Source organism: Oncorhynchus keta, chromosome 8 (genome assembly GCF_023373465.1).
Source record: "Oncorhynchus keta strain PuntledgeMale-10-30-2019 chromosome 8, Oket_V2, whole genome shotgun sequence".
NCBI lineage: Eukaryota > Metazoa > Chordata > Actinopteri > Salmoniformes > Salmonidae > Oncorhynchus > Oncorhynchus keta.
This window is the reverse complement of record NC_068428.1, coordinates 19634403-19647458: the sequence shown is the minus strand read 5'-3', so window position 1 is coordinate 19647458 and position 13056 is coordinate 19634403. Positions and strand designations below refer to the sequence as shown.

General features: G+C 42.1%; 1 protein-coding gene across 6 annotated transcripts in view; it reads right to left on the bottom strand.

The window, feature by feature from the left end:
* Positions 1-279: 279 nt before the first annotated feature.
* The window catches only part of LOC118386956 (protein enabled homolog), a 159022-nt gene continuing 146245 nt past the window's right edge, over positions 280-13056 (bottom strand). For all 6 annotated transcript variants that reach the window (XM_052523753.1, XM_052523754.1, XM_052523752.1 and 3 more), the window contains 8 exons: positions 10960-11279; positions 10555-10712; positions 10277-10325; positions 9872-9926; positions 9599-9665; positions 4020-4104; positions 3538-3595; positions 280-3172 (listed from right to left, as the gene is read on the bottom strand). In XM_052523753.1, the coding sequence (XP_052379713.1) occupies positions 3135-3172; positions 3538-3595; positions 4020-4104; positions 9599-9665; positions 9872-9926; positions 10277-10325; positions 10555-10712; positions 10960-11279 (830 nt within the window). In that variant the 3' untranslated portion in view covers positions 280-3134. The remainder of the gene's footprint in view (positions 3173-3537; positions 3596-4019; positions 4105-9598; positions 9666-9871; positions 9927-10276; positions 10326-10554; positions 10713-10959; positions 11280-13056) is intronic.

The window sequence follows — 13056 nt, the reverse complement described above, 5'->3', positions numbered from 1 at the left end:
TGCTGAATCATCGTTATCAAGCTTTTTAATATTTGATGAATGCCCTGCATTTAAAGCAGGTATGATCTCTCACACATTCTCTTTGGTGCAGATCTAAACAGGTTATTTTCAAAGGTCGGGAAGAACTCAGAGAAACTGCTGATGCAACACAAGTCTTTAGATCAGTCTCAGAGATCCTGTGCATCATATTCTGTCCCACAGGAGAGAATTATCCAAATTAAAAAGTTGTAGGAATTAGTTATTGAAACCATGTTAATTTAACACCACACAATTCAAATGTACTTTTTGATCATGTATTGCAATTTTTTATTTTACTCGCTCAAACAAAACAATGTTAGCATGTAAGAAAATTGTAATTAACATGAGAATGGTATGGTACAATTTGAATAAAATAAAAAAATAAAGGAAGCTGATAAATTAATTTCAGAGACATTCAGTTTAATTTCTCCCGCATGTTTTTTATTATGTCCACCAGTTTCAGTTCCCTCAGTAGATGGCAAAATCTGAGTTTGGGGACAAAAATCAACAATTTGATATCAAATGTTTTCAATTTAGAGGATATATTTATTTTCAGATTTCCAAGCGCCAAGAACCTAAACCGCTCTGCAACATACAAATGGCATGAGGAAAATACACCATGTCTGTACTTTGAAACGGATATTATTCTCCCTTTAAAATAACTATACCAGGATGCAAAAAAAAGAAGATTTTGACAGTTCCTAGTATTATTACTGGTCTTTAAATCTTTTACATATTAAATGCAAATTCAGAACAAGGCACAAACCATGAAGATTACAAACAGAATTATCCGTAGATACGAATGATCCTTGATCAGAAAGTTTCACTACTCAATCCAAAGAAATCGATATATAGATATGTATCCTTCTCTTGACAATGATGAAACAAAAGGCGACTCAGTAGAGCGTGACGTGTGTAGGAGGAGATTGTAGCTGAAACCTTCGGTGCGATAGTCACATTCTTGGCGATGGCTGCATCTTGTAAGCAGGTTCATCATAGTATCATGAATTTCGATGGGTTTATAAAGTGCAATCGATGCTGTAAACACTCGTGTGCAAACCTTCCTATGCTTTGATCCAGAGAGAATTAAATGAGTTGTGTTTGAGCAAAATACACGCAAGTGGAGTGTTTTGAATAATGCTACCACCACACCTCAGCTGTTGCCATGACATAACCCTGATCAAAGTCGATGCCCTTACCAGCAAATCAAGAGAATAGAAGCAATATAGTTTTACATTGAAGACAGTTCTTTCTTTCACACCAGTCTCAGGTTGACTTGGTTTCTCTCAGTTGATTGTACATCGAGATTATTAGGAACGCGAACTCGGCACTGTACTGTACTTTTTTTTTTTTTTCAATAAAAAGTTGTTGCCAGTCCTATGACCAAATGAGTCAAACAAGGTGGGCAATTATCAGAACTTCAAATTATAGGGGAGGAAATAAAGGCATTCAAAAAATAAAAATAAATCATCATTAAGCACAAGTGAAACACTAAACTTAATGGCACAAGCATGTCCATGGATACATCATGCAGACAAACCTATTTCTGGGGTGTCCCTCACGCCCTTCTTCATTACTAGTTCTTTCAAATGCAGCAAAAAAAATATAGAATATAGAATTTAGCTGTAATATCAATTAAAAGATACAGAAGCCTTGAATCCCAAAAACAAAATACCATGAATTGAAAAAATAATGGCATTCCTCAGTAAATTCAGTACATAAATGGCTATAAACAGGGAGGGTCTGTTCAACCATCTCTTCTCAACCCATCTGTTTCACACAGTTAGAATCTATGGAGGAGATGGATATAGTGGAAAGGAGGAGATACTGTCACACAGTCACATCCTTAACAGGTGTTCAGAATGGAGTTAAAAGAACACAAACATTTAAAAGGAATAATGTGGGGGAAATTCAACCCAGATGCTACACTTATTGCTTATAAACCAATGGACAATAGTTCAATTTCGTGGCAGCCTCACAACCCTCACCGTACAAAATCTTACATGCACCAAAAATCGTCCAGAAATTGCGAGGGAGAGAGAGAAAAAAGTTCAGCTCATAATAACAGTACAGAGATTTCAAATAGCTCCATCTCCAGATCTGGTCATGGTGATTTTAGCATTATTAACCATCACTAATTGACAGAGGTTGTTTGGTAAAGAGCTACATTTCAAAAGGCATACCCTTTGTGACTGTCTCATCAGCCTGCAACACACAGAAATGCAGAACAGTAGCTCGTTATAGAAAAAAGAAGATAATGATATTCGGATACTAAGCCAAACAGACCAAGAGACAGACCATCATGTAAAGAGTTGATTAAGCTACTTGATATGGCCATAGTTTACATTAAAACAGACATGATTGAAAGACTTCTAGATATCGTTTTTTCTTCATTTGTACATATTCAGGTTAAAATAGTATTTGAGGAAGACTAGCTTTACAGAGTCCTGCAGCAGTAGACTATACCAAGTCCATCAGTCAGTCCTTCATTCACACCCAGAGGCTCCCTCCTATGGCCCTATGGGGAACTGAGTCCTACTTCCCTTATCCTCCTGCCTCCAAACTTCACACTCACCCACTAAATTTGTCTTTTCACTATGAAATCACAATTGCACGCTAACTGTTCCAATTCTTAGTGTAAATGCTGTCTGTTTGATTTCTCACACTTCAATGGTTAGTACAGTATACAGTTCAATATTAGTTAGTTTTTTATTTGTTGATTTTCCTTGTTTTCTTGTGTTATCGACAAAGGGAGAAATCTTTGCATAATGACAGTCACTCCTCTTTTAAGACTGTGTCCTGTCCTCCAGGTGAGGCTGCGGGAAAATGGCAGGAACGGCCAGGCTTCACAAGATGGACGCCAGCAGTGCTTCCCATGCTACACGCCTCCCGCTCTCCCTCGGCCTCCCGCTCTCCCTCGTCCCCAGCTGTGTGTGACGCTGTTCTGCCGACAAAACACTGTCTTCTGTATTAATACGGTTATTATTGTTATCGTCACTACCCTTTTAGACTTTTTTTGTTTTCCTTTTTCGGTTCTTTATAAGATTGTCCTATCTGAAGTTGACCTGTCGCAGATGTCCGGTAATGGATGTAATGCACAGGCAGGTGAGATCCTTCTATGCCGTGTTCGACTTTCCCAGCTCCTCCCTGATGGCTGTGGACAGACAAACAACATGTCAGTTATATGGTATTTTGTGTTGTCTTTGGTGTGATATGCAGTGGCGTGAATGGTGCAATGCTAATTCTCTGATGACAAAGGTACAGTAGGCCTCAACTGAACGCAAGATCTTCCTGTGCTTTGAGGAACTTATTTCACGCCCTGTCACCTATTACGCGGCAGAAGCCCTGGCCGTCACCGCACTCTCCGAGGGCGTCATATGGGGGGTTGGGACATGCAGAAAACACGTTTCCAATTCACACCTCACACTCGTACAGGTTACCCACTTGTACATGCAGTGGAACAGGACAAATATAAAGCGCCCTCTGTATGTGCATCAGGTTGCTCAAGCAATCAGTTACCATCAATAAGTTCCTCTTTCAGCTTCGACAACTCCTTCCTCATCTCGTCCAGAATGTCCTGAAAATAAGGTTGAAAAGACAATTAGAGACAGTGGAAAAACAAATCATTTGTTTCAAACAGGCACTTTGGACTTGTGAAATGGATTGAAACTTGCACCAAAGCAGAGGGACGGAACAGTGACATTAGCATCAGTGAGACATACTGTCCCAGAGAGCTGAATGAGTGTTAGTAAGCCCATAGTGTTACCACTCTGTGTTACTCCTCTGTCTCTGACTGAGGCTGCTGCTGTGGGCACAGATAGGGAGGGTATAAGGAGAATCTGCACTTATCTAACAGGCTCATTCATAGGGGAGGAGGGAGGGATTGCCCCAGCATGGGACACAGTCATTGGGCACACCCTCTCAGGGCTCTGTAGTATGCTGTGTAAAATATTACAGCTCCACTGTTCTGCCAGCAAACAGCAAGTCTGTCCTCTGAATACCTGTTTCAATCTGTCGTAGTCGAGACCTTCTGTTGGCACCCCGTTGGCACTTAGGGATCCAGTCGGTGTGGTTGTGGACTTCGGTCTGTAGACGAGATAAACAGAAAAAGTTACAGTAGTATACCTAAATTAGGGCTGTAGTCGAGGGGGAGTCCAGAAGTCACTCTTGGAGGAAAACCAGACAGAAAAGTATCTACTGTGGCTGGGTTATTCCCCTTTACATTCTGCATTCACTCATCACACTTCAATCACTTAAAAAAAACAGTTACATAAGCATTTTTTGCAACTACAAACGTAAACAACTTGAAAGAAAGTGCAAATTCATTCAAATTGACAGTTTGATTTCAAAACACAGCAAGAAACATAGGAAGTTAAAGAATTTAACACACAGAGAAAAGTGTCATCATACCCCAACATTCATTCTTTAAAATTCAGTATTGGGAAATTGATCTACAAATCTGGCAAGGTAGAGAATCATGTACAATAATGATTTTCATATCCATGTGTCAAAATTGATAACTACACTAGTTGAAAACAGCTGAGCGTATTTGACAGGGTACCTAACCCTTTGGCTGCCCACATTCAGTATAAGGTCCATGATTTGTTAGTTTGTGTATCATTATGCTCTGAGCAAACTGAATCTATACTGAACAAAAGATTCTCTGGTCAAATGAAACTGAGATTGAACTCTTTGGCCTGAATGCCAATCGTCACGTCTGGAGGAAACCTGGCACCATCCCTACGGTGAAGCATGGTGGTGGCAGCATCATGCTGTGGGGATGTTTTTCAGTGGAAGGGATTGGGAGACTAGTCAGGATCAAGGGAAAGACGAACAGAGCAGACAGATCCTTGATGAAAACCTGCTCCAGAGCGCTCATGACCTCAGACTGGGCCGTAGGTTCACCTTCCAACAGGACAACGACCCTAAGCACACAGCCAAGACAATGCAGGAGTGGCTTCGGGAGAAGTCTCTGAATATCCATGAGTGAAACCGATCAAACATCTCTGGAGAGATCTTAAAATAGCCGTGCAGCGACTCTCCTCATTCAACCTGACAGAGCTTGAGAGGATCTGCAGAGAAGAATGGGAGAAACTCCCTCAAATACAGGTGTGCCAAGCTTGTAGGCTGTATTTTCTGCCAAAGGTGCTTCGACAAAGTACTGAGTAAAGGGTCTGAATACTTATGGAAATGTGCTATTTAATTTTTTTATTCATACATTATGGAGTATTGTGTGTAGATTGATGAAGAAAACCCCCCAAATGTAATACATTTTAGAATAAGGCTGTAATGTAAAAAATGTGGAAAAAGTCAAGGGGTCTGAATATTTTCCTAATGCACTGTAAACGCAACAAGCAACAATTTCAAAGATTTTACTGAGTTACAGTTCATATAAGGAAATCAGTCAATTGAAATTGATTCATTAGGCCCTAATCTATGGATTTCACATGACTAGGAATATAGATACACATATGTTGGTCACAGATACCTTAAAATAATTTTAGGGGTGTGGATCAGATAACTAGTCAGTATCTGCTGTGACCATTTGCCTCATGCAGCGTGACAACTCCTTCATATAGATTTAATCATGCTGTTGATTGTGGCCTGTGGAATGTTGTCCCACTCCTGGCTGTGTGCAGTTGCTGGATATTGGCAGGAGGTGGAACACGCTGTCGTACACATCGATCCAGAGCATCCCAAACATGCACAACGGGTGACATGTCTGGTGAGTATGCAGGTCATGGAAGAACTGGGACATTTTCAGCATCTAGGAGTTGTATACAGATCCTTGTGACATGGGGCTGTGCATTATCATGCTGAAACATGAGGTGATGGCGGCGGATGAATGGCACAACAATGGGCCTCAGGATCTCGTCACAGTATCTCTGTGCATTCAAATTGCAGCTAATGAAATGCAATTGTGTTCGTTATACGTAGCTTATGCTTGCCCATACCATAACCCTATCACCATGGGGCTCTCTGTTCACAACGCTGACATCAGCAAACCGCTCGCCCACACAACGCCATACACGTGGTCTGCGGTTGTGAGGCCGGCTGGACGTATTGTAAAATTCTCAAAACTTGAAACATACAGTTGAAGTCGGAAGTTTACATACACCTTAGCCAAATACATTTAAACTCAGTTTTTCACCATTCCTGACATTTAATCCTAGTAACAATCCCCTGTCTTAGGTCAGTTAGGATCACCACTTTGTCCTTCTGTAGCTCAGTTGGTAGAGCATGGCGCTTGTAACGCCAGGGTAGTGGGTTCGATTCCCGGGACCACCCATACGTAGAATGTATGCACACATGACTGTAAGTCGCTTTGGATAAAAGCGTCTGCTAAATGGCATATATTATTATTATTATTATTATATTTTAAGAATGTGAAATGTCAGAATAATAGTATATAATAACTTCCTTGTGATGCCATCTATTTTGTGAAGTGCACCAGTCCCTCCTGCAGCAAAGCACCTCCACAACATGTTGCTGCCACTCCCACAACATGTTGCTGCCACCCCTGTGCTTCACGGTTGAGGTGGTGTTCTTCGGGCTTGCAAGCCTCCCCCTTTTTCCTCCAAACAAAACGATGATCATTATGGCCAAACAGTTCTAATTTTGTTTCATCAGACCAGAGGACATTTCTCCAAAAAGTACAATCTTTGTCCCCATGTGCAGTTGCAAACCGTAGTCTGGCTTTTTTAATGGCGGTTTTGGAGTAGTGGCTTCTTCCTTGCTGAGTGGCTTTTCAGGTTATGTCGATATAGGACTCGTTTTACTGTGGATATAGATACTTTTTTTTTTTTGTACCGGTTTCCTCCAGCATCTTCACAAGGTCCTTTGCTGTTGTTCTGGGATTGATTTGCACTTTTCGCACCAAAGTAAGTTCATCGCTATGGGACAGAACGCGTCTCCTTCCTGAGCAGTATGACGGCTGTAAGGTCCCATGGTGTTTATACTTGCGTACTATTGTCTGTACAGATGAACGTGGTACCTTCAGGCGTTTGGAAATTGCTCCCAGGGATGAACCAGACTTGTGGAGGTCTACCATTTTCTTCTGAGGTCTTGGCTGATTTCTTTTGATTTTCCCATGATGTCAAGCAAAGAGGCACTGAGATTGAAGGCAGGCCTTGAAATACATCCACAGGTACACCTCCAATTGACTCAAAGGATGTCAATTAGCCTATCAGAAGCTTCTAAAGCCATGACATAATTTTCTGGAATTTTCCAAGCTGTTTAAAAGCACAGTCAACTTTGTGTATGTAAACTTCTGACCCACTGGAATTGTGATAAGTGAAATAATCTGTCAACAATTGTTGGGAAAATTAATTGTGTCATGCACAAAGTAGATGTCCTAACCGACTTGCCAAAACTACAGTTTGTTAACAAGACATTTGTGGAGTGGTTGAAAAATGAGTTTTAATGACTCCAACCTAAGTGTATGTAAACTTCTGACTTCAACTGTATGTGGCATTGTGTTGTGTGATAGAACTTCACATTTTAGAGTGGCATTTTACAAAGGATACAATCCTCCCTAACAGGGATGCAAAAAATGTGTGTGCAAAATTTGAGAGAAATACGCTTTTTGTGCGTATGGAACATTTCTGGGATCTTTTATTTCAGCTCATGAAACATCAGAACAACACTTTACATTGCGTTTATGTTTTTGTTCAGTGTCGATTTAGGCAAAGTGAACCAGTAAATGAACTGGAAAACTGTCCTATGACTGGAATCTCTAGTAGAATAGCTTAATGCCTGAGGTAAAGCCAGACCAAAGCAAACATGTTACACACACACCAGCCGTATGAGTTCACACAGCTAACATTGGGTAGTTCAGCCCAATTCAAACACAATCAGGTTGACGTTGTGTGTCAGAGTTCAGAAAAAGGCAGCTATAGTTAGAGCATGCACAAACAGTGCAGCAGCCACACACAGCCATGCATCTCCGCTACTGGATCAGCTGTGACAGGAAACCATTGCCAACAAGAAAATCACCATGGGCTACAACTGCAGGAAATGATTAAAGAAAATGACACACTTTCTGAGTGTGAAACCGGTGAGGAAATGAATTCCGTGAACAGCCAACAGCTTGCCAGGGAGAAAGTGGAAGCCAAGAGAGTAGGAAAGGTGTAACGTTAGGTTACAAGAATGTTAGCTTGTTACGATTCCCAACAGCTGTCTTTCTGTAGTGTGTGTGTGTGTGTGTGTGTGTGTGTGTGTGTGTGTGTGTGTGTGTGTGTGTGTGTGTGTGTGTGTGTGTGTGTGTGTGTGTGTGTGTGTGTGTGTGTGTGTGTGTGTGTGTGTCTGCTGTAGTGGTCTCTGGTCCTCTGGACTCCTCTATAGGTCAGATATTAATACCAGTTTATGGGGGAGGAATTATTTACACACATCTGCGAATGCAGGTCTGTGTGGCCTTATCTATGGGGTTCTTCTGAGACAGTTGGCACAGATGTGAATATTCACAGCACTGGGAGGGGTCTCCTCTATCTTGCTCACTATACAGTAGCACACAGCCACAGAGTCAGTGTTGAGTATGTGTGTATACTAAAGCAAAGCAATTGATAGAGTTTACATGAATTCGTAGATACTTATATTTGTTCTTCATGTATAAACAATAAACCATTTTTATACCTAGTGTTCATTAGCAATCAGGTGATTACTTTGTTGGCAAAATAGAGATATGGGAATTACAAGTAACAAACCCCCCCCCCCCGCCCCTTCAAGCACAGCAAATTATACAAAAGGAGTAAAAAGGAGATGTGTCACTACAGGCCTGTATACCTGTTTACCATATCAGAACCCATCTCCAGGGTGACACACGTCTGTGTGAGAGAGACTAGCTTTTAAAAGGGCTGTCCTGTAACCCCAGGTCCCCTCCCTAATCAAACCAGGCTCCACACAGCAGACTGAGTATAGCTACCAGGGAATCTGGAAAAACAACAGCTACTGATGATACATTGATTTGTTTTCAGTTAACTTTACATTGATAAAGCTTTGGAATTTTCTAAGGATCCGGTAATTGTCTTTTCCTGCTAATATGCTAAAATGCTACACCTCTTTATAAGGAAGTTCATCTAAAAAATATCATACATTCTCAGAGGATGAAAACAAAAAAGGACTTGTGGGGAGGGCAGCATTCTGTTTTGCACATACTAGAAGTGTATTTCCAGAACACTTTCTCGTCGACAAACCCTCATTTAAATCCCTGCAATTAAACCTGGAATTGTAGGCTTTAATTGACACATCCCAGGAACACTCACTGCTACGGACAGCCTAGCTAGCGGTAGCCTAGCGGCAAGCATGTTTTAGTCGTGTTATTAACCAGTCATAAACCAGCAAGCCCAGGGGTCGGACCCCAGCAGTGTGACATGCTATGCTCTGTGCTCTTTCTTTAGTCACGTGATGATGAGCGGCAATGCTGAGGCACTCAGTGATTCAGATAGGGAGTGGATATTTGGACGTAGTCGTGTTTGACCCGGTTATAGCTTTAGACTCAGTGACTATGTAATATAGACATTTTCACATGAAAGCACACGGTTGAAATCTAAGCCCATTTATGGGATGGAATGCTGGTATTTACCTTCCAATGACCGGGGATTTGCTACCATTCATAGTGTTAGTCCTCTCCCAAGGTTTTCTGGGCATGTCTGAGGAGGAAAAAAAAAATACTAACAAACCACAGACTGAAAAATATGAGCTAAACTACAGACACAAATAGATCTGGCCAACTACATGAACTGCTGACTAAAACTAACTAGGATCTTGGTGATCTGAATGTGGAAGGTGCATGTTGCTGTTCTGGTCCTTCATATATCTCTGACCACTACAGTCCTGTACTGTATACTATACTCACCAGGTGTACTACAGGCTGACACTTTGGGAGTTGTGTTGCCCTCTCCGCTCTCATCCTATTGGAGAGAAGCACAGGGCATTTAAAGGTCAGAAGATATAGGTCAGGCAGCTTCAGATAAACAGGTGTGAATATATGACCTGTTTTTAAGTAAATAATCCACTAAAGGAAAGCCATTGATCTTCTTCGATGTCACTAATGACCATCAAAGAAAAAATATGAAGCCCCAAAGACATCCAGGAGAGGGAAAACAAACACCAGGCTACTGAAATATAGATGGGTAAATTATAAGTCACATAATAAGTTGCATGGACTAACTGTGTGTGCATTAATAGTGTTTAACATGTCAGTCAGTCAGCCAGTCCGTCAGCCAGCCAGTCAGGCAGCCAGTCAGGCAGTCATACTCACAGCTCGCTGCTCTGGCTCAGGGGATGATCCCTTCTCTGCAATTCTTCTCCTGAAAAACAATACAGAATATTAAGATATATTCCCAACCTCATAACAGGTTGTACTGTATGCCTAAACAAAAATAATCTAACTTCTAACTTTAAACAATGTTTTGGCTGACCCGACAGCTACATGGTCTGCAATGATATTACACTCATGGAATTCACAGATTTATTGTGATATTTCCTCCCCCATCCTCAATATTGTCCTCTCATGTTGGGGATGTAATGTAATGTCACCTCCTGGCCAGCAGGGCGCTCATCTCCTCCATCAGCCCCCCTCCTCCAGGTGCTCCACCCAGAGGGCCGTTCCCTCCAGGTTTGGCCCCTGCAGAGCCAGCCAAACCCCCAGCCATGGCTACAGCCAGAGCAGCTGCGGCATCACCACCACTATCACTCTGAGGGGACAGAGAGAAGGACATGATATTGTTGTAGTGGCAGGCCATGTTACAGAGGCACATAACTGGAGGTCAGGTATGATGGAGTACAGTACATGGTGGAGTGAAGCACAGTTTGGCTACATGATCACTGTGACTGGTGTTGGATAAGCCCCCTATCCTGGGATGAGGATATGGGATGTGATAAACAGTTTGTGTCTGTGCAAAGGTAGAGATGTTTGTGTTTCTGTGTGTGTTATCCTCTCACCCTTGGCACTTTACGCAGCTTGGCTCCAGCGAGGGCAGCAGCCAGCCCGGACAGGGGGCGGTCCTCGGACGGGGAGAAGAGACCAGGTGGCAGGGGAGGGGCTGGGGGAGGGGGAGGGTGGGCCTGGCCACCGGGGAGAGGTGGCGGTTCAGGTGGGGAAGGAGGCCCGCCGCTGGTAGGAGTGAGTGTGGGGGGCAAGGGGGAGGGGGGAGGAGGGCCTGGTGGGGCTGGGGGGGCAGCGGCCGTGGGGGTCACAGTGGAACCGGGAGGTAGGGGGGGAGGGGGAGGAGGGGTGGGCAGCACAAGAGTCAACGCTGTGTCTGTTTGGGTGTGTGGGGGGAGAAGAAGAGTAAATGGTCATTATCAAACTTTGGGACAGAAAGAGCAGAGTCAGGAGTTCTCTCCTGATTAGTGTTCTCCTCACACACAAAACTCAGGCTTCCTAAAGTACCCATTCTATACTCACCATCAATACTAACATTATCAGGCTTGACCATTTATTGGTCAACTTTATACACGGTATGAACATGCTACATCCACGTGTTGTTTGTCATACAACATGCACATTAGTGAGTTATGGTCTAAATGTATCCATTTGATGGAAGCAAATGGAGACATCCCACACAAACAAGGCAAAAAATGTACACACAAACACAAACGCACAGTGAAAAATGCATTGGACACAGGACCTCGAGCGGTCTAAGTTAGGTCAATATCTTCATAAGAGCAGCCCGAAACCACTGAACCACATAGAGAAGTATTAACTAATAATTAGCTTGTAGAAAATCATTGTGATCATCATCATCATTATGAAATCATTCCTCAACACAGACAGATGATTGGATCAATAAGCCATAATAGAATGTGTCCATATTGAGCTCCTGTCAATAAGGTTCAGTCCAAGTGGGGGAAATAGTCAGCCTGAATCCACATATAAACGCTACTAAAGAGTTACTCAAGGGGGAGTTTTAATACATAAAAATATGGCCCTTTATAAAAATATAAAAATTATATCATTAATGCTAACGCAGTATTAGAATTATGTGAATCGGAACATTTTAAACTGCAAAGGTTTTAAGAAAGATTTAAAAGAACTACTATTGAATTAAATGTTATTTCTAATAAAGTTGGTAAGGTAATCAGAGCAATGTGAGGGCAGGTTTGGGGAGAATAATAAATAGCTTGTCCTCATTTGACATGCAAATAGGTAAATAGAGGAATGCTCTATCAGTATACACAGACAGTGCAGTGGTGGCTTGGATAATAAATGAATGATACATATCAAAAGAGGACACAGATGTGATTTATCTGCTAATAATTCTATTCAGCAGAGATAGAAATGATCATTTATATGTTATTGATTCCAGCCGCTAATCGTACCCTGGTTAACTTGTGACACTCTAAAAAACTGCCACCGAGTTTGGCCAATTAAGTAATTTCATAATCGAAATATAACCAAGACTTCTGTTAATATCTCCGCATTAGCGACCCTCTCCATCCCTTGAAACGTACAGTAGCATCATGATAACAAACCTAATCAAGTGAACAAGGATGGGAGTAGAAATAAAAGAGCTGTTCAGACGAGTCAACTCTCCACCCGTCAGCCCCTTACTGTTCGTAACACGCATACAATCCTTGATTAACACCGACATGACAAGTGAGGTTGAAAAGTCATGGCAAAATAAGGTCATGACAAATGGCTGAAAAATAATAATTTGAGGTAAGAAAATAAACAAGCAAAAGAGAAACAATGAGACAATGATCCTTCCAGACTGGAGTGATGTCTAGATGGATCAGAACCCCCTGTCTGTAAGAGGGTAAACAAACATACACGCCATGCCCAACAACCAGACCTCATTCACACCCACGAGAGATCACCAGACAACTCAAGACCATAAAAGCAACAGCATGGACATGCATAGTAGGAGCATTCTGACCAAGGTGAGTCAGACAGACACACATGACCAACATAGATTGACAAGCACCTACAGACCATTCTCAACAGCCACATAGAACCCAGCCAAAACCACATTAGCCATGCTAGTCACAGCTGCAGCCAGTATTGGCGCCCAGTTGGTTAGGGCAGCCCCCTGCTCC